Raw genomic sequence first — 21,954 nt, 5'->3', positions numbered from 1 at the left:
AAAACCAGCAGGACTCTGTGGGGCTGATGAGCAGAGTTGAGAACCAGTGTGGTCAGAGGCCTGCACCAAGTCCTCTAGAAAGGTCTGCATGGCACAACGTCGTTGTCCCAGTCTTGCATTGGCGAAAAATGCACTCAAAGAAAGGGTGCCTTATTATGAGCAGAGTGAAAAAAGACCACTGGGAGGCTGCCTCTTATGGTATTTACTGCATAACCCAAATATGAACACATGGTTTGTTCATTAGTGAAGTAGAGTTGTGGTTAAATGAGTGTTTTATACGAGTTGTAACAAGAACATGAAATAACTCAGAATACCAAACTGATACATTTATACTGTGCACAGGGTCTGAACTATTCCCCACCTCCATTTCTCTCTCTCACTCCGTTTGCCATTCACACACACACACATGCACACAGATGTGCACCCCCACACACACCTACAGTAACAGACTTTTTGATCCATCACTACAAGGCTTTTTGGACAGACTTTATACACAGAACATTTCAGCACAATCTCGCAGTGTATATCCTTTAGAGCGTAAGGAGGCTGCATCAAAACTGAGAGATAATCAACAATAATATATACACCCTGCCTGGATCATCCATCCTCAACAAGGTGATGTGCTTTCTCTCTCTTCCCTTCTTTACGAGAGGAGAAAATTGCACATCTAATGAAATCCAATTTTATATTTCATTCTGAGAACTACAATAAACACAAAACAAGCAGTAAATAAGCTTTTCAAAAAGCTGATTACCAAAGCAATTTATTGCGAAGTCCAGGACTGTGTTAAAGCACAACAGTGCAGGGAAGTGGAGGGGCCACATTCCAAATCTTCTCTCCCTCAAGCTTTCTGCTTGCCATGTTATTAGCTGGGCTGCTTGGTGAGGAGGCAATCTGATCAACGTATTTTACTATATAATGCTCCATCTGCCACTGAAACCAGTTAAAAAAGGATTGTGATTGAGGTCATCCTTGCATCTATTACTTGGTAAATGGTTCTACATTACCAAGGCCTGTTTCATTCTTTCAGTTTTCCACACAAGAGAAGGCCACAACTCAACGGACAGGCACAGTAATGGCTTTTTCCATCAAAATAGAACCGATGTACTCATCTGAATTATATATAGGCTCCGGCGCGCATCTATAATATTCACCTGTCCATGGGCCTGATTGGTCCCACTATAGTAACCTGTGAGGGTTTGGACTTTGCCGAAGTGATAACAGGCTCTCACACAGATTGATCCCCTTTATAGCACTGTGTGGGTTGCTTGTGTTTACACACACTGATCAAACACAGGAATAATGTGAATAATGTTTTAGGGTCTTTGTATTTGTCATTGGCATTGTACGGTAGATGTATCAAAATGAGCTCCAAATGTAGGTAGGGATTGAGGAATGAGTGAAAAGTAAGAAGTCTGCATAATATTTTTGAATATAAATTGAGTCAGGGATGGCATAGAGAAAATGCTATGTGGGGATTATTCACAGTTATATAATGTCAGGGAGAAAACCAGACGCTTCTCATTTTGGTCACTTATCCCTCATTGTAAAGGTCTGTATATTTCATTGCTGGTGCAGCAGCTTAGGGGATACATTTCAAAGCAGCAAATAAAAATTGGCTAAACTTCCAAAATTAGCACTTCAAAGTCAAACATGATTTGCAGCGAGGGAAGGGGTGGAAGCAGTGTGACTGTGAAAGTGTGTTTGTCAAAGCTAAGTGTGTGTGTGTGTGTGTGTGTGTGTGTGTGTGGTGGAGCTGATGTACAGAGCTCTGCATTAGGCCTTAGAACCAATTTCTAGGCAAATTGGTTTCATTTAAGAATGAGATCACAGAGTAAGCAAACCTCTTTCAGGGCAAGTTCATGCATCTGTAGCCATTTATTTCAGTTTATATGCATTTCTTGGCACTGGCTGTTTGTAGGTAGAATATGCATAATCTTAGCCATGGGCATCATGCTATAGTTCACATTTACCTCTCATTACCATGAAGCTAAGTAGTTTGTTCCATTTTATTGCATTCTGTCAAAATGAGCCTCAATAGTTCCTAATATTGAGTGTTTTGTTTTCTATGTTCATTTTGACACAGCCATGGAATCGGTGCAAATTAGAGCCACATGCAACTAACTGCCCTTTTCTGTCCCTTTTTCCATAGCAAAGCTGGCCCGTTAGGCATCAGTGGAATATACTGCACATTGGAGTTTGAGTGGGTGTGAAAATCTGCTAATCATCAGGGGGAACAATGGACAGTTGACCGCTGTTATCATCTGACTGTATTTTCATTTGTTAGAGTTACCTATATTCACTGAAAATCAAAACAGATTGTCTGTTTTTTCTGTCTGATGTTTATTGCACATTGTGGGTGCCTTTTTGAGGGGCAGCATCGTCATTTGTGACTCGGCAATATAGGTGACCAGCTTCCAATCATATATCATAAACATTAAAGGAATACTACAACGTTTTGGGCAAAATACACTTTATTACCCAGACTGAGACAAAATGTTCGATACCATTTTCACCTCTGTATGTCTAGTGGTTCAGTTCCTATGGGTAGTATTTTGTGTTAGCTTAGCATAAAGACTTGAAATCTATGGGAGTCATTAGCCTAGCTCCATCAAAGTGAAAAAAAGAAACCTTACAGCAACTCTGATGCTGTCTTATCTACCTATACCTTCACCGATGAGTGGATCACAGTAATAGACAGAGGGATAAATGTGTTCAGCAATTATAGTTCCACCATGTAAAAAATCATGCATGCATTTCAAATACACGTGATATATTGTATATATAAGACAGCTTCAGAGTTGCTGTAAGGTTTATTTTTTCACTTAGATGAAGCTAGGCTAATGACTCCCATAGACGTCAAGTCTTTATGCTAAGCTAACACAAAATGTTACCCAAAGGAACTGAACCACTGGACGTACAGAGGTGAAAATGGTTTTGAACATCTTGTCTCAGTCTGGGTAAATCAGAATAAGACTATTTTTCCATATTCCTTTAAGAACGAAAAGACACAAGGTCAACAAAATGAATGAAAAGTCATTTAAAAAGACTGTAGTTGCTCCACAAGGCTGCATGTCCCGATCCAAAGTGTCCTGGAAATGCAGCCTTCATTTAGCAGGATTTGGAGGACATGACCTCCTGTATCCTTTGCCATCTTCTGTATCCCAAAATCCACTTTGTGTAGTCGTTATTTTGGAAATCTACAGTGGTGTTGAAATGTTGAAAGGTAGAGCAAATGCGTCACAAAGTTTAGGTTGTTGTTCACAACGTTTCCCATTTTAATTCATAATTACAACAACTCGGAGTGATCGTCTGGGCCCGGCATCTTTGTGATGGCAATGAAAACCATCGTGTCAGGTGCTGTCTCACTATCTCTGATCAAAGTCTAATTGGGAGAAGAATTTCCGGCATCAGAAGCTCTTGAATTGCTTACGCTATTGTCATACTTTTGTTTAAAATGTATATGTGGTGTCGGTTGTACAGAAGCCCAATCTAAAAGCAACCCCCACCCACCCAAAACAGAAGAGCACCATGGGATGAAGGGGATCCTCCTGAGTGGTTTTGTCGGTAGTGATTAGAATTTGCCAAATCCATATAGCAATAAAAAGGCTTGAGTCGTTGCCCAGAAATGGACACAACACTACATCGTGGCAGGACTTTTCTTTGAGCATTACCTACTGGAACCAAAATGTACACCCCGATATAAGCCTCTCTTCCCAAATGCCATAAAATTAAATTCTGTATAATTAGAAATGTTCCAATGCCGATACGTTCAAAATGAAAAACAGAATCACTTGTTTCACTTGGAATTTTGGCAGTCTTTCCACTCTTCCTTGTGGTTTTCATTCTATGTGCACCCTTTATAATCAAGCTCTGCTGACAGCTGTCCCTATGTCAATATGAATGTCTGTCAAGAGAGATTATACATCACATGAATCGAGGCAGATAATGAGCAAGAGGGAAGGGCACTTTTTAACACCCCCTCGTGTGCAACATATGACACAAGCCAAGCTAATTAAGCAGATGCCATAATGCAGTAATCAGGAACACAGCGGAGGCTGGAGAATTCAGAAACTTGAGTCATAACAGCGCAGCATTTGGTGCTTAAGAACTTCTCCACCAACATAGGCAGATGGGAATGCCAAGCTGCTGTGTATGTGTATTTATGTGTGCATGAGCTTGCTTGTGTATCTTGTTTTTAAAGTGTGTGTAAGGGAGATAGAGTGTGTATGTGTGTCTACAGTATCGGTGTGTGTGTGTTTTGCTATATGGTTCATGGAAAACTATGTGACAGCATTATAAATGTGTTTGTGGGCATGTAGTTGTGCATATAAGCCTTTGTGCATTTGTGCATGTGTGTGTGTGTGTGTGTGTGTGTGTGTGTGTGTATACAGGAGCACGCACAACTCTGTATCTGTATGTGTGTAAGAGTTTGCAGCTGGGGACACAGTGTTGCCTGGTGAGGTGTTTTCCTCATTATTTTTCCAGAAAATGAGCAATCAGCCATATTGCATGGAGCCTGATTGTCTCCCTCTGTAAATCAATCCAGGAATTGCAATTAAAATGTACTCTTATGTGGTATAATTGATGTCTACCTAATCCTTTATTTGCACACCTGCCGGTGAGTCTGAATTTTTAATGAATTTCTAATTAATGCTCTTTGCACACTTGATTTATTTGTTAGCAAATTATATTGCTGTTCTGTTTCCTGCTGGTAGAGAGTGCCTACAGAATGTCACACCTCGGTTCAAATCCCCAAGTCTGCTTGCTTCCACTGAAAAAAAGGCTGAGGACTTTTGTTGAATAAGAATAAATAATGATCGACGGCCCCGTCGTGTCAGTGAGATACATTTAAACTTTATGCTTTTTTTGTGTGTGTGATTGTTGTACGCTTTTCCATACCCTTGACAGGCACATTAATTCATGCATGACCTGGAGCGTATTCACCATGCTGCACATTTACAAGTTCTCTCTGTCTGCACCTGTGTAAACTGAGACAAACTCCCCGACTCTTGCCTCTTTTATTATGATTGCGCTGCCTCATTTGGAGTTCTTGCACCAGACATAACTCCTCCATAAGCCAGATTTATAGAGGATTTAAGTATGTGGGCAAGACATGCAACTCCTTATTGTGTGTTTGTTTTTAACACAAGTTTGGTCAAACTTCTCTGTGTTGAGTTGAGCTGAGATGTTTGCCGTTCCTTGCAGTGTGCATCAGTGACAGAAGGATATCACAAAATGTTCCAGACACTTAGGACCATCCCCCTAAGTCAAGATGACTGAGGTAGGAAATCCAGCAACATGCCGTGTTTTTTTTTTTTTTTTTTTTCAGTATTTTTGGGTCCGACGTTCAATAGCTCTGGCAACACGTGACATCATTGCACCAGAGTGAACTTAAAGGCTATAAAACATATTTTATCTGCTTTTTAATTTAAAGCAGTCTCAGTACCGGCTATTAAATGGATGATATGCTCCAAGCACCTTTATGTTTTTTTTTTTTTTGGTGACCTTGCCTATTTGGTGAAGCATATTATCCTGTTTCTTGTGAGGAATTAAGTGCATAATTAAGCACTGATGTTTGCTTTCTCTGATTACTTGGTGTCATATGAACTTGTTTGTCAAAGTCTCTGATGTTTATTTATTTATTTATTTATTTATATTTTTTGGCTGAGCTGTTTTCCCAAATAGTTTGCACTCCAATGCTGCTCATAATGAATAGAACTAAATGTAGACTGTAAATGATAAAATCAATGCAGTTTAGTTTTGTTTTGGCTCAAAGTCAAAATAAGAAAAAGACAGAGTGTCTGCACACTGGATTTATGCTCCCAAATACTATTTTAATGCGACATTTTGACCACAAGCAGGGTCTTTGTCGGGCGAACAGTCACATGTGGTTGTATTGTATCTGGGAGCATAAATTTGGTGTGCACCCATCGTTTCTTTTTCTCTTTGCACACAAGCCTGCCTTTCTCTTCAAAGCCAAGTAAACCATGAATTACAACTAGTAGACAAAAATCAAAAGTAGAATAATAAAGAATGTAACAGTATTGTGTCAGAAATGAATCCTAAATAGCATTAATTAATATCATTTCTGTGTCCATGAGCCAATCTGATCTGTGACACGTTTTTGAAATACATGAATTAATCACATGTACACATTTCGCTTATTGGTGTCACTATTGCTATTTTCAGTCCATATCAGTGGTTCTCAAACTTTTTTATAATAAGGTACCCCCTTTGAAAGGTCATTTTCAGCCAAGTATGCCCTGACCAGTGCAAAAAAAAAAAAAAAAAAAAAAAAACTGTAGTAGAAAAAAAGCCTATATTAAAGTCCAATCCAGAGCCATCGGTGTCTGAATCAACAACCTGATACTGATGATATTTTGTTTTATTTTGCTCTATTTTTGCTTCTTTTTCACGTCTTTCTCGTTGTTTTCAGCTGTATCGCTGCTATGTTTCAACCACTAATCCATTTTCTTGATTTGTTTTTTTTTTTTGTTTTGTTTTTTGGCCTGGCTTTCTAGTCATACTGAACAAACATCCTCGCTTGACGACCACGGCAGCAGATCAAAACTAGATACACACACATTTTACACCTTGAGGAAACCTATGTAAAATGTGATTTATCAAACCTACATTTACATTTTTTATTGGATTTATTATAGCATGAGCTAATTATTTTAGGAATTAAACATGTCTGATATTTAAAAAAAAAAAAAAAAAAAAAAAAATCACACATACCCGCTGCAGTACTCCGACATACCTCTAGGGGTACATGTAACCCCCTTTTTGAGAACCACTGGTTTATATCACATTAGCTCCAGAGCGTAACTTTAACATATTCTTACTCAAATGGACGCATTTTTTGAAATGTAAAAAATAAAATTGTCAGTGTTCACATGCAGCCTTTATATAAATTAATTATAACACGTCACGTGCATAGTCACTCACATAAATTGCCACTTTACTGATCTGTTGAATATGTGACGGCTCTACCACTTGGTATGTTGTTGTTCCCGTTAGGCTCTTGGTTTGTGTACCAGAGATATAACCTCATCAGATAAATAGACAGTGTCACACAGCTCCATTAACATAGTCATCTGGGAAAAATAGTTTTTAATACAGCTCCACACTTCTGTTGCTGATGAGTTTGAATGAGCTCAAACTCAATGAGCATTTATTCTCTCTCTAATTTATTTGCTGTTGCATTTCATTTCCAGGCCAATTCACCCTCATAATCAGATGGCAATTAGTGAAGCATGAATCACAGAGAGAAGCTCGGCTCGACTCACTCCCTTTCATGACACCTGCACGTTCACAACAACACAGTTTTGGAGAAGCATTCTTTTATTCCAAATAAAATCTTATTTAGTTCATTTTAAACAGCATTTCTAATTCCATCAGAACTCTGTAAAATGTAATAAAACTTGTTTTGTTCCATCATGTTTTTAAAAAGGACTTCAAATATGTTTTTCCCCTTGCAAGGCGTTTTACAGCATTGCGGTTTTGGAGACATGATTACATATCAACACATGGGCCAACCTCCTCCAACAACTTTGGTTTTTGGTACAAGAGAAAAAAACTCACTATGAACATTTAAGAATCTTTAATTCACACTAGTAATAAAATTGCATTACATTTCATAAAATAAATGTTCCAGTTTATATATACAGAGAAAACAGACTGTACATACCCTCCAAGGAACCATTTCCAAAAGGAAAAGAAAAATAAAACAAACCTGAAACAAATTTCACAAAACATACAAGCAATACAGTGCTCAGCTAAGCAGGCACAACTGTACATCAAAACTTGTAACTGCTCAGTGTTGGGGTGTGGGAGGGGCAAAAAGTAGTACATTTACAATAAAGTCCTTAGGGACTGATAAAGGGGTCTTAAAAAGTATTGCAGGCAAGCAGACAGACGCTTGTCTCTTTCCAAGTGCAGCAGAACATCCATCTTGTGTGTAAGTGTGGAGCCGATTGTTGCTGCCACCTGGTCCAACTATTGAACCTGTGTCTCAAAGCTCCCATTCAGCTGGCCCTCCTCATAGTCCATTTGACACAAAATCATGTTGTTTTTTAGGAAAAACTTGTCCCCGACACAAAACCTGTTGGGGGATAAACACAAACAGAGAGGCAAAACTGTCGTTAAAAAGACAAAGGCGATTACTGCTGGCATCCTGACAAAGTGATGTGTGTTGACTGGCTGATAATGACCGCTCTCCTCTGGCAAGTGAAAACGCCGCACACAGGATCAGCAGGTAATACTGATTTCGTTTGATTGCACACATTTGGCTCAGAACTTTTTACCTGACGCGCAGTGACACTGTACTCTGCCGGGTGATTCAAAGCCCGTTTTGATGGTCATCATAAAGGTGTAAAGGCTTCAAATAAAAGTGGATTAAAAACCCTATCATTTCAAAGCGCGCAGACAAGAGCGCTGGCACCCGACGAAAGGCAGGTCAGCTCTCCTAGGCCTGGCAAAAAAGGCGCAGCCACCGCAAGAGTTTTCAAGGAAACTCTGCCACAGGGTGAGCTTTTCACACACCAGTTTGGTGCCAGTGCTCAAGAATGTTTTCCCTCTAAAGTCTCAGAGTCAACTGAAGAGGGAAAATAACACATAGCAGCCTGCTCGACTGATGTTCTTTTCTATGCTGCTGTTTGTTTGTGTGACACAGTGGAGACGGCTCCACAATGTGACTGAAGGGAGGCGAAGATAAGAACGTAGCTTAGCATAGCTTGGCTTTAGTAATGTGCCAGGCTGGTGGAAGAGTCACGGCCATGGTAATGCTGTGCCAGATGAGACCTGGCTTCATGTCTGCCAGCTGAGGAGAGAGACTGCAGTCATAATTCCCTTACAGCAGGTGTTCACTATGGTAACTAGATCTGGCCTGCAGAAGGTTAATGGGCTTGTGCTGTGTGGAGGAACAGGGTCATAGCACCCCTGACAAGCATGCAAAGAAAGTTCTGCTCTCAGGGTTGCTCCATTATAGACGGTTTATTAATGGGAAAAGGCAATATTTGAGTATGTCACATTCTATGTATATTGAATCATACGGGGCTTTGTGCTCATTCACAATTCGGTAATAATTAGTATCTCTATGGAAACACCATTTCACACCTGTGTAAGTCCGTGCTCCCTCATGCAGCAGCAGCCTGCCTTCCAGCTCAAGCTGCTGGTGAGCTCCTCCACCAATAAAGCAAAGTTTTAACAGGCTGGGCACTAGCCTAACAGCTGTATCACTAATTTTCTACCCCTCTAGCTTATAATCACAGCTCTAGTCGCAAGCAAGGACAAACTGCTGGCATGGTGTCAGAATAGAAAATAATTAGTAGAGCATTACTAATGCAATACAACAACTTTTGTGCTTACAAAATGGCAAGGCAAGCCAATTTTTCCTGTTTTTTCTCCCCCCAAACATGCAGATTGTGGTTTACAATAATGTCGCCAAACAGAGCAAAATCTGTTGCACCTTAAGAGGGAGATTATTCAACAGCTTCTCCTATTTAAGCTAATGGCCATTTTAACACTGCATTCGAGATCTGGGGGGGAAAAAGAGGCAATCTTGCTGCGCAGTTATGATCTCTATTCTTACCTCTGGTTACAAAGCTGACAGGCAAAACAGTCCAAATGGTAAACATTATCTCTGGCTCTCATCACCATTTCAAAGGCTGGGATCAGTTTACTGCAGGCTGCACAGTTCCCCGTTGTACCAAAGAGCCTGAAAGACAGAGAACACAGACAGAGATTAACCTACCTTCCCTTTGCCTTGATGCAATAGAAGAGCAAACAAAAAGGTAATGACAGCAAGAACGATAGCAACGGCACTGAAAAGGAAGGGGAAACGGGGCAAAATCTGAATACGCTGAATGTAATACACAAATGCTTCTTGGCACACACTTGGTATTTTTGTTAATGAGAGTTACAAACATAGATCTTAATTCTTGGCTAATGATCTAATTAAAATGATCACATGGTTTTAATCTCCTTCTTCAAAGACTTTCCCCTAGCACGTTGCAAAAGGCAATGAAAACAGGTCTGAAGCGAACCGAGTGAACGGCTGAAAGTTTTCTCCTCTCAAAAAACGAAAGCGGCTAATGAGAGTAGCTCCAACTAAAGCCAGCTGTATTTTACACAAGAGGCACAATTCTATAATGTAGTCACAAGTTCAAAAGATTTCTGTTTTAAAGATACAAGCTCGATCTCATCTCTGGCTCCTTCTCCCTCTCTCCCCTCCGAGAGCAGTCTGAGGAAATGAAGGGAGGTGTAACCTTGGAGAGGTAACTAAATGTTTGGCAGTGCACGAGACAGAGCCACAACTCAAACTGTGCGGCTACTCGTTTGAGCTTATTAGATGGGAGCCGAATGATTAAGGTCACAAACAGAGCAAGGAGGCACTGGTGTAGATCTCTTTTCTCCTCAAAGCAAAGGGAACTCAAATGCTTTCCTCAGTCAGATTTACATTTTCATTTTCCAACCGCCTGCCCCTATGTTTAATTTGGAGATTCTGAATCACAGATAGATTTATATATTCTGCAGAGGGAAAAGGACCGTTTCACAGCTTTGCAAGAAGGGATAAGGCAACAGCAGATTGCCATTCCAACAGTATGTTAAACACTTCTCCCCAAAGTTGTAGGGCTCAGACAGAAGAGTCACAGTGTTGATATTCTGCCTCGCTTGTGTTCGTCCCATTCAGTTGCTTTCACCTTGTTATAGAAAACATCTATCCAGCCGCCCTGCTTCTAATTAGGGGCCACTGCCCCAGAGGAGTGAGCGAGACAGAAACAGAGGGAGAAAGGCTGTTATGTTCCATGAGAGAGATTCACAGGGTGTTAAACAGAGACATTGTTACAACTGGTTACTGTTTCAGTAAAATATGTTGTTATACAGAAGACATCTGCCACCCACAGGGCCCTGTGCAACCCAAAGATGTTGTTTGTTCCGCAGAGACCCATTTATTAAAACTGATTTTTCCTTTCTCGTTTTGAAACACGTCTAAAAAAAAAAACAAAAAAAAAAACAGCTCACATTATCTTGGGCCAAAGAGCAAATAGAAATTTCATTGTAAAAACTGAGCATAGCTGTAGGAGCTGACCTGCTTTCCATTATGTTACAGTAACCTGTAATATTCTCTGTTGTTTTTAATGGATCAAAATATTTATCACCTGTGCCCAAAGCTCTACTACAAGAGCTGAAGAAAATATGTGCACATGTGACAACATCATATTTGCCTGCAAAGTATTGCCAATTGTGATTTCTCTGTTTTGTAAATTTGATGACATTAGAATGGTTATGTACATGCTGACAGCCTAACTTTGAGGTTATTTTACTTATTTAAAACTGCCTCCCAACATCTCAACCTGAGGAACCTATGCAGTGATGACAGTGAAGTGCTTGGCTCTGAGCTCCAGGCTGCTTCAAACCTGAGCTCTACTTTGCTTTGTTTGTCCTCTCCCTCATGGAAGTAAGACTACAGAAGAGCCCCGAGAGCCACACACACTTCCAGAGCCTGACATTCAGACAACCTTATGGCTTATCCCAACCCATCTCAACCGCTGCCCTTAGCTCCACCCTTAGTTGAAGGAGAATATAACACCTCTGGCAATTTTCGCCTTTCAGCTGTGTAAGCCAAGTGTGTATCCTCTGCAAACCGGGGAGCCAAATATTGTTTGGGTAGAGCCTGACCTTTTGGCTGCATTATGAAACACACAAAGAATTGTTTAGAGCGTCTCAGCACTGCAGAGCTGTCTACATACACCCAACAAGGTACGCCACATACAAACCAGAGCTGAACTTGCAATTATTTTGAGTGATACAGCAAATTCGATTGGATTCACCGTTTTAGTGGAAATGATTGTTTTTGCATCATAATTCTCATTTTCACTGAAAAATATTAGATGATGGTGTGATTCTTGCTGGGGGCTGTATCAAACTAACATGTTTTCTTGCCTTGCATCAGGAGAATGTGATTTGTAGGCCAGGGCATCTCTGTAGCACCACAATGTTTAATTTATAATAGTATTTTGTCACACATTTTTTGTTTTTATCAAAAAATTACAGCTACAATGCTTTGGATACTGGCCATATTGCAATTTCAAGAATATTTTGATTAATTATTCAGCCCTAATTCAAACATTCCTGCCCCGCAGCAAGAGAAGAGACAGGGTTGGGCTAGATAATGAATTGAAAACGTTATCAAAATCGCAAAATGGCCAAGTGCAGCATCCAAATTGCAGGAGCTGCAATTTTTTGATAAAGATAAAATGTATGACAAATCCTTACTGTAAATAAAGTATTATGGTGCTAATGGGACGCTCTGGCCTACAAAACATCTTTGTTTGGCGCACACCACAACAAAAATAAATCACACCATCATCATTTTAAGAGCATTCTCAGTGAAAATGAAAAATATAATGCAACAATGATCATTCCTGCTAAAATCGTGACTCATCACAATCGCAATATCTGTGTAAAATTAATTAGTCATAAGACAGATAGATAGAAGGCAAGATAGTGAGACACCTTATGTGTGCTGGTGCTGTTATCTCTATATTATACTGTGCAGTACTTTCAAAGTGTTTTTCCAAAAAGGAAACAAGGATTCTGCCAATTGTACAAGGTCTTGCGGCGGCTTCAAGTTTAAGAATGAGCGCTGCTGTACCACGATGCCTTTCCTTAACAGGGGCTGGTTGCTCTGAATCAGCTGGAAAGTAAGTGGATCTTCACATCATGAAGCGATCTACTTCATCCATGCTGGCCTGATTCCATATCTTTGAACTACAATCAGACTGAGACGCCACTCTGATGCGACAGGTTGCCTCTTGTCGGCAGATCGGCTCTGTGATTCACTGTCACGGGCAGACGCTCGGCACTGAGAGGGAGAGAATTTTCCAGCTCCACTTTCACAATGCCGTGCCCTGTTCCAGGTGGAATGTAAGAAAGTGCACTCTGATTGGATATCAAACCTAGGACTGCGTGCCGGTCCCATTCAGTGTGCTGCATTACACACAGCCCTCTAGCCCAGGCTTGATGTGTCTGCCTAATAACATGGCATCAGCATACAGCCTAATTGGGCTCCTTGTGCAAAGAGGAGATTACAGACTGAGAGAACTGTTCAAACACATTACACCCGCTCTCTCCTGTTCCCGTTCCTGTGAAGGTGAAAGCAATGAGAGTGGAAGCACCCCTGCAATGGTCTCGTGTGGAACAGCCCGGGAGGAACTATAGTTAGAACTGATGTGGGTTAAAACTAACTCCTGTTTCACGCTGCAACTCGCTAAAGAGGCAAACATAATCATCAGGGCCTTTGATATCATCTGAGAGAGAGGGAGAGAGAGAGAAAGAGAGAGATACAAAAACACAGTAAACAAATGCTGAGACCTAGATGATGGACACAGAGTGAGCATAAAGTTAATGGGGTACAGTTTCCTGGCAAACCGCACAGTGGGGTCACGCAGCTCTTTGATGGCGACGGAGATGCCAAAGCAAGCAAAGTCCAGAGACCATGTGATCATCTTCATCTTGTGCTGAGGGGTTTTCTGTACTGAGGGGAGTGGTCTCACCTGCAGCGTCAACACCCCCATCCAGAAGGTGTTTCACATGCTGGGAGAATCTATTTTCAGCATACATTATGGAATCGATATTGCCTGTTTTAGGGGTTTTCAAACTCTTTCACAGTCTGGACCCCCAAGTTGACTTTCAATAAGCTGTATCTCAAGAGATCTTTTGGTTTGTGTTATGTATGAAAACCTGTGTTATGTATTAAAATTTTGTTTCTGGTAATTTTCTTTTTTTGTATATGTATGTATTATTTGTATTTATTTATTTAGTTTTTGTCAGTGTTCCTAGTATTTTTTGCTAATTTGCAGATTTTCTTTTTTCCCATGTTTTTGAACTAAATCAAGTAAATTTACCCAGGTTTTACTGTTAAATCGTTTAGATGTCGTACTTGAACGCTGACAAGTCGTAATGAGATTAAACCAAATGAAGAAAACATTTCAATGATCCCTCATGCATTTTCTGCATTATTACAATTTCAAGTGAATTAAATTACAGTGAAATTAAACTATTTCTCATTTTGCTGAGGAGCCCCTGGACGCCCCTCAAGGACCCCTGGGGGTCCCTGGACCCCACTTTGAAAACCACTAGTCTAGTCTGTGCACAGGGAGAGTGTGTACTGTATGTTGTAGGCTCAGGGTGGGGACACACCCTATGAAGACACCTGATTAAGTGATTACTTGTGCATGTTCTTGTTGTTATGTGTTGCTTCATGCTAAAAGCAGCCCAGGTCCTGCTGGAGGGAAATAAAACCTCTGCACCTGAAATTTCCACATTATGTTGTGGTGTATTTTAGGCCAAAAACACATTGCGATTGTTTAGACAGAGATTGCAATTGCGATTTTAGCAGAAATTCTTGTTTTTGCGTCATACATTTCATTTTCAGAGAACAAAATATTAAAATGATGATGATGCGATTTTTTTGGATGGGGTCTGCACCGAACAGGCATGTTTCCTTACGCATGAAGAATACAATTTATTGTCCCAGGTGTCTCTGTAGCTCCACGATACTTCATTTATGATGGTATTTTGTGGTACATTTTATCTTAATCAAAAAGCCTCTGGGATGTGGATATTGCACTTGGCCATATTGTAGTTTTTGATAATATTTTGATTAATTGTTTAGCTGAAGCACGCTGCAAATAGCAAGGGGCACATCAAAGATTAAGATTTTCTGATGACTCAATTGATTCCATAATTAGATATTCCATAGCAAACCATTCAGACAGATAGGCGCACACACACACACACACTCACACGCACGCACATGCACACACATGCACACGCACACACAGCCCTGTTGATACAGTTGCCACAGTGTTTTATCTTTACATGATATGCTTCACAGCACTCAAATGGGGCCTTCAGAGAACACAAAGATGTGGATTATATTCAGAAAAAAAAACATTTATTCTTTTCATTTAGAATAGAATATTTTCATTAGAAAGGACTATTTTCTGCAGAATTCCCATGTATTGTTATGACACGTCTTGTATTGTAAGAGTGCAGTGGCTCATGCAGTTCAATTTCCCTGGTCATTTGGATTAAATAAATCAATATTCTCAAAAGGGCGGTGGAAAAAAAATTCAACATCAACACATTTTTTCCAGCGTTACTGTTTAAACAAAGTGTGAATGTTGAGTTTCTAGAAAATATGAGGGTATTGCACCATACACCGGCTCTGTAATGTTTTGATGATCAGCCATCAGTGGTGTAACAGGGTTTGAAGCACAAAAAGCCCAGTCTTAAAATATATGCTTGGTGGTTAATTTAAGTGGATTAGAGGGTTAGCCGTGCTCATTTGGATGCCCCCCTCCAACCTGTGAGACATTATGTCATGAATTTCTGAAGAGTATAATATGAGACAAAGTGAACCCAGGCACAGGCAGTCGTTAGGTGACTTTCTGCTGTTTAATTAGCACTTACTCCATGTGTACCACAATAATGTTGGACAGCAGTAATAAATTATTTTTGTTTAGTAGATATTAACCCCAGACTGCAGGTTACCATGAATTAGGTTTTTTTAGTGTACCAAATATTTGATTATTAATACCCTCATCAGTCTGCCCTGGATTATAGGCTTTAGAAATTAGATCAATAGTTGTTATCATGGCTTAGGTCCAATTATGCGCATATTGTTTTGTTGTGAGTCTAATGGTCTTGCATTTACAACTGTGAAGCCTGAATTCTCTCTACCCACTGACTTAAATCATTTAATGTCTGGAAAAATCTGGAAATAAAGTCTTTGCAATCACTGCATCTCACATGCCAGCTCCTCCGCATTGGAAAATGCATTATAACACCCTTAATTAAATGCATATACATCTTAACCCTGCCTCATTTGCACGTCCTATGGGAATTATGTGGCTCTACCCCTCACAATAGCTGTTACTCAGTCATTAAAATAAAAACTCTGTGCAGCTGTACAGGAAGTTTATATTAAACTGATGCAGGCTGTTGGGAGCTGAATTGGACAGCACCAAGATAAAGAAACCGAGTTCTGTCGTTCTCCTTCTTCTGTTATTGTGTTATTACAATGGATCTTCAGAGAGGAGTGGGTCTGATTTAGCTCTTTCAATGTGAGACTTTGCTAGCTTCAAAACCTTAAGGCCCCACAACGCATCATCTGCCTGTCTTTATTGCTTCCCTCAGATTGGGCTCTGGCTCTTTAAGTTTTCTACCTGTTCTCGGAGCTCTTTGAGACTTCCCCCGCTGTCTGCACAGGGTTTGTCAGACTTCATAAAGGGGAAAAGCTGCTAATGCATGCATTGCATGCTCTGACCTTCCCTAACAGTTATGTCTTTTTGAAAGTGTAAACGTTCCTGTTTAGATCTTTAAAAATGTGCCGAGCAAAGAAGAGCAGCTGTTATGGAAGGAGAGCAACTGTTTTCCTTAGCAGAGTACTACAGAAAGGACAGATTTGAAAAACAGTCACATCCAGATGGAACTATCATCTTACTCCTGCTATTTCACTGGTTCGTGGATAACTTATAATGTTCGTTATCTTGAAAGTTCCTTCCTTCCTCTCTCAGTTAATTATACCCCATTTTGATAAGTGGATGACTATTATGTCCTCTCTGAGAAAAGTGGAAGATTAAATGATTCCAGGCTTGAGGTCTTGGTGATCAAAAACATGACTAGCTTGTCACCCCTCTGTGATGAAGTCATCTGATCCTGGGCCCCAGACAGAAATGAAACGCCTAATTAATCTATTATTCTCATTTATAATGGAAGAGTGTGGCTAATAAACCACTCTTTCCCAGCAGAGGGAAGCCAATGTGAGGAAGATAAAAAAAAAGTCCTAAACTTTTTGTTGGTGTCTAGGAGATGTTAGTATGTACAGCAAGGGAGGTGTGTGTTTGTGTGCGTGAAGGTGGAAGATTCAGGAACAGCATAAGTGCATTCAAGAAGTTGCTAGTGCCATTGAAGGACAAACACAGATGGAGCTCCTATAATAATTAATGTGAGCATGGCAGGGCTCCAAACCCAGGGAAATAAACGAAGTGTGTTTGATCCACCCGCTTGTCTTTAATGAAGTGCAGGAGGCTTCATTACTGCAGGTGAGGGGAGCCTTCATCTCACCCACTACACACAACAAGGAACGGAAAGGGGGACTGAAGCCAGGTGGAGACAACAAACTTGAAAAACACAGGCACGTAACGCAAAGTTTTGAATTTGTTCTGTGATAGGATTCATCTCAAGCAGCTCTAGCCATTAAAGTGTTGTACATTTGTCTCGGGCCGAAGAGCATGCAAGTGGAATGGGAGAGCGATCTCTGTTTCTCTTTTATTCATTCTTATTTTAGTATTTTCTACTCACGATTTTATGTTTTGCTCTGCTTTTTTCCCCTTTCATCACTGACCCCTTCATTTAACTGGTGTAACATGCAAGAAAAAAACACACTTTTCACCTTCCTGTCCCTTCTCACGTCATCGCTTGCTCTCATCTCGCTTGAGTTTACTCCAGACAGTTAGGCACTTATGCTGAGGGGGGGTGGCGGGTTGGGCGCAGTCCTTTCAGCAGACTCTGTTTTGCCAAGTCACAAGTGCAACTCTGAGCTTCATCATTTTTGCCTTTCCTTGTCATTCGTCCATTTATTATTACCTCATCTGCACCATCTGCCCCTTCTGGGGGCAACAGTGGGTCTCAGTGGGCCTCTCTCACTGCATCTTAAAAGCATTAACTGCGGGTGGGAACTGATGGATGGTAATGGCCTATCTCAACACCAAGTCACTAAGCCCCTCTCGGGTGGCCTGCAGGCTCCTGCCAGGACAAGGGACAGAGCCGAGAGACGAGCGAGGTGTAAGCGAGATCCACGGGTATGAGCAAAGAGTTGGGCTCTATTCAGTTTTAATGTTGGAAGTGATTTGAAACGATAGCTGTGCTTCTTTTAACATTTTCTCGATTAAATTAGAATTAAGACTACACCCCTTATCTGACTGAACTGACCCAACCCCAGTGGAGAGCAGTAAGCTGAAAGTATCAGCGAGGGAGTGGTGAGACAAGGGGGCAGGAGGAGAATGGGGAAGGGGGAGGATAGCACAGGACAGGGAGCTTCAGGAGGAGGGGGGGTGCTAAGGCGGCGGCATCCCTAAGTCGGCCCCAGGGGAACTCCCTCTCGGATAAATGGTGGGATCTCATTGGGAATGTGACTTAACGCCCAGGAAATGATCATGTTTAATTTAACAAGCAGATGGCAGGGGAAACTGAAGGGGGGGAAACATGGAGCCACAGACACTCCTGCAGCAACAAGCCTGCCTGGAGGTTTCCCACAGCCTACAGCTCGAGTGCAAGTGAGACCTGGGCTCCGCCATGATGGAGGACTTCTGTATTCATGTGAACATAGATCAAATGAAATTATACACACGCACACACATACACATGAAAAAAAATGCACAGCAAACATGACACTAACATGTGATGTTTGAGGCTTGGGATCATCAGATCAATGGCTGAGTGTAATCAGCACATCATGATAATGGATCTCTGGCTTAACTGACATCTACTCAGCATAAATATCCTCTGCAGGAAAAACAAACAGCTGCTTTATCTACGACAACATGAGCACAAACAACGTCTAAAATCTCTAGAAATACTAAAGTGTCCAAAACAAAAATCTATGCAGAGAGCTTTAAGGAGAGCCAGCACAGGTGGGTGACAGGAGACGTCTTAAATGATAGTATTGTTATTGAATTTTTGGCCCATTTCCTGTGATTAGCGATGACTTTTTATGTGCCACTGACGACTTGTGTTTCATCTTTTGCCGATGAATGGATATTACAAAAATGTTCAATTTAGCTTAAAATCCAAAACAGATCCAGATGCCTAAAGCTTTTCATTTTTTCAAGTGGTGACAGTCATATGATAGTATAAAATTGATTTTTTTATGTAAACTATAAAGTCATATTCCTGATGTTTATTTGTTTCAAAGATCAAAATAGTCCGTCATTTATAAAACCAAACCTCCTTTACATAGAGGTATTTATTTCATCTGGACATTAAAATCCAGATGCTCGTGTTGAATAATATATATTATGAAAACAAACTATTATAATATATTCTCCTTACCTGCTCCCTCCACTCTCCTGTTTAAACTTTAATGACCTGCTGTGGGTTTTGTTTACCGAATGCATGGATACAGAAACATCATGACAGCGTGATGCATATTTTGATTGCTGCACAAGCTAGTTTTCACTAATAACTTTAGCTGTATTTTAAGTATATTAGGGACAGTTTATTATTTATTCATCAGCAAATCAGGATCTAGCAGAATACTGCAGTAAGAGATGAGCTGCTATTTATCAACAGACATTTAGTGAAAGTTGTACAGTATTTGAATTATTTTTTTTTCCAGGTGAGAGAATTCAGAAACACACTGGATTGTCTCAAAAATGCTCCATTTATTCTTATGCATTTTGTTTGAGTGGAAGCAGATTGCAAACAAAAAGAGCATAAAGGAATATCAAACTAGATGCAGATTGCCATGCTGTAATTCTCGGCAGGTTCTGGTTTTTTTTTGCCATGCCGTAACACACAATGTGAGGACTCTCAACGGCCATTTGGATCGATGTTCTGTGCATTTACATGTCATGTGCACAGCCTGACCACAAACCAGCAAATGGTCACCAGCAAGCCAGATACCTTTATGCTCCTTTCTTGTGACATTGCCCTTGATGTGGCACGGCTTTTCTGTTTGCTGTGAGAGGGGGAGAGGCTGATTGTGTGCCTTTCTTACCTCAGGTAGTCCCTGCGACAGAGGATGAGGTTGGCTTTCGTGTAGAGGGTGGAGCCCACCTCCCCCAGGCGGCAGTCACAGCAGGCACATTTGAGACAGTCCTCATGCCAGTATTTATCCAGGGCCTTGAGCAGGTAGCGGTCTTTAATCTTGCGATTGCAGCCAGCACACCCCTTCTGTTTCCCTTTGGGCTGGACGGAGAGCATCGGCACACCTGTAGCGATAAGGAGGCAAACAGCCATGCGTGATTTACGGCCCAGGAACACAAGTGACTTTTCATGTTCTCTTTTTGATAAGGCGGCTGCTTCTTGAGGCGTCGGAGCCCGGCCTCGCACACGGCCACAGCACACTGCCTTCCCTGCTTCATATGCATTAAAGAAAACAGTCTTCCATGTAGATAGGCACACAGGTCACATTGGACTACAAAGGCCTGACTTACTCGTTCCACAAGAACATGCCGTAATACAAGGAGCAAAAGTTACATGATCACCAGCGGCAGGCGTCAGAGAAAAGGGGGCACCTCTGCCTGTATTTTTATTTATTTTATTTTTTTTAAGGATTGAAAAGGCACAATGTTTTTATTTTGCTTTCTGTGGTATTTACAGCATGCTGCGTAGTACGTTAGTCACCTACCATTTCATCAAAGCTCATTTCACTCAACTGTCCACAGCTGTAAAAGCTTCTCATGGGCTTTGTTTGGTATAGATTAACATTAACCTTTTAAAAAGCCTCTGACCACAAAAACGTTGCTACCAGACCCCAGTGAGATATGTTATGGCCTAAGTGCCTTTCAGCATGCACTCACTCTCTTTCATACGTACACACAGGAAGACAGGCGCTCATACACACACACACACACACACACAAAGTTCCCAGCATTACAACCTTTCCTCCTTTTACACTTATCTGTGCTCATGTGTCTGCAACGAGCGAGCCTAAGTAACCAAACTCACAAATTGCCCCGCTGTCACGCAGGTCCCCTTTAAGTGCGCCTTTTAGCCTCCTAAAGGACAAATAAAGTCCATTTAATAACTGCACTAAACACTAATAGTCTATGTGTGGTTGACATTTGTGTTTGGACTAAAAGCCCCCCTCAGGCCACTGCTGGTACAGAGGCAGGGGCGCGCAGCTCCCCTCTGTAGCACTAACAGGTCTGCCACAGCTGAAAGCACAAGACAACAGCTCTTAAGACACTCTCTCACACACTGAGCTATTGATCCATCTAAAAGAACACACAGTGGACGCCACTTGCCACTCTACTTTCAAAACACATTTCTCTCGCTCAAAAAAAAAAAGCCAAAAAAAAAAAAAAAAAAAAAAAAAAAAAACTGGACAGTGTCTCTGCATCACTGGGGGTTTGGCCAACATTTTATATGTGTGGTTATCCAAAAAAACCCATAAAACTAAAATCTCCTGTTTTATGCAGATTGTGATAACCTTTATTGTTGCATAATAAATACTGTGCACAGGCATATATGTATTTATGCCTGTTATATTTGCACTGCATTTTTCTACACCTTGGATTTTCATTAGTTTACTGGGAAAAGTGTACACAAATGTACAGCTTATTATTGTAAAGTGTTGCATTCTGTTGCATGGCTGTAAGTGTGAATAGGGTCATTGTGCATTTAGATCTACTTTCTTTACCGCAGCCTCTGTTGTTCACTTGGTGATAAACAGAGCCTCTGCTGGTAACAAGGAGGTGCTTCACTCTCTGCACTCTTTTCCTCCCCTAAGCCTGTCAAGTTTTTTTTTTCTTTCACAAAAACCTTATACCACTTTTCAAAGCACCTCTTTGGAATATAGCAAAGCATATTCTCTCTCTCTCTCTCTCTCTCTCTCTTTCCCTCTTCCACACACATATCTGCACACGCAGATGGACTCACAAAGTACCTTATTGGATCCAGATTTGCTCGGCAATTTTTGGCCATCCACACATCAGTAATGCTATGAATGTAATATAATTAGCATTTCCCCTTTTAAAATAGAGGCAAAAGAAAGAGGAGAGCTTGTTAGTCAAATTTATGGCTTTGGTTTATATGTGAGTAAGTGCTCTGGTGGTGTTGAGCCGTCCTATTTCTTTATCAGAAGTGGAAAGGAGAGGCTAATTGGTCCAGCGCTGGTGATGGGAGCCATCAATTAGTGTTCTGCCTGCCCTGCAG

The 21,954-nt window shown here is 40.9% G+C and overlaps 1 protein-coding gene across 3 annotated transcripts in view; it reads right to left on the bottom strand.

Moving 5' to 3' along the window:
• Positions 1–7,591: 7,591 nt before the first annotated feature.
• lmo1 (LIM domain only 1) overlaps positions 7,592–21,954 on the bottom strand; it is a 29,113-nt gene continuing 14,750 nt past the window's right edge. For 2 of the 3 annotated variants that reach the window (XM_030044637.1, XM_030044647.1), the window contains exons 2-4: positions 19,793–20,006; positions 9,596–9,721; positions 7,592–8,107 (exon numbers count right to left, since the gene is read on the bottom strand). In XM_030044637.1, coding sequence (XP_029900497.1) covers positions 8,002–8,107; positions 9,596–9,721; positions 19,793–20,006 — 446 coding nt within the window. In that variant the 3' untranslated portion in view covers positions 7,592–8,001. Of the gene's footprint in view, positions 8,108–9,595; positions 9,722–19,792; positions 20,035–21,954 lie in introns of those variants that run through there. The other variant, XM_030044628.1, reaches the window with a different exon arrangement.

Source organism: Myripristis murdjan, chromosome 3 (assembly GCF_902150065.1).
Source record: "Myripristis murdjan chromosome 3, fMyrMur1.1, whole genome shotgun sequence".
In the NCBI taxonomy this organism is placed as follows: Eukaryota; Metazoa; Chordata; class Actinopteri; order Holocentriformes; family Holocentridae; genus Myripristis; species Myripristis murdjan.
This window is presented reverse-complemented; position numbering and strand designations above follow the sequence as displayed.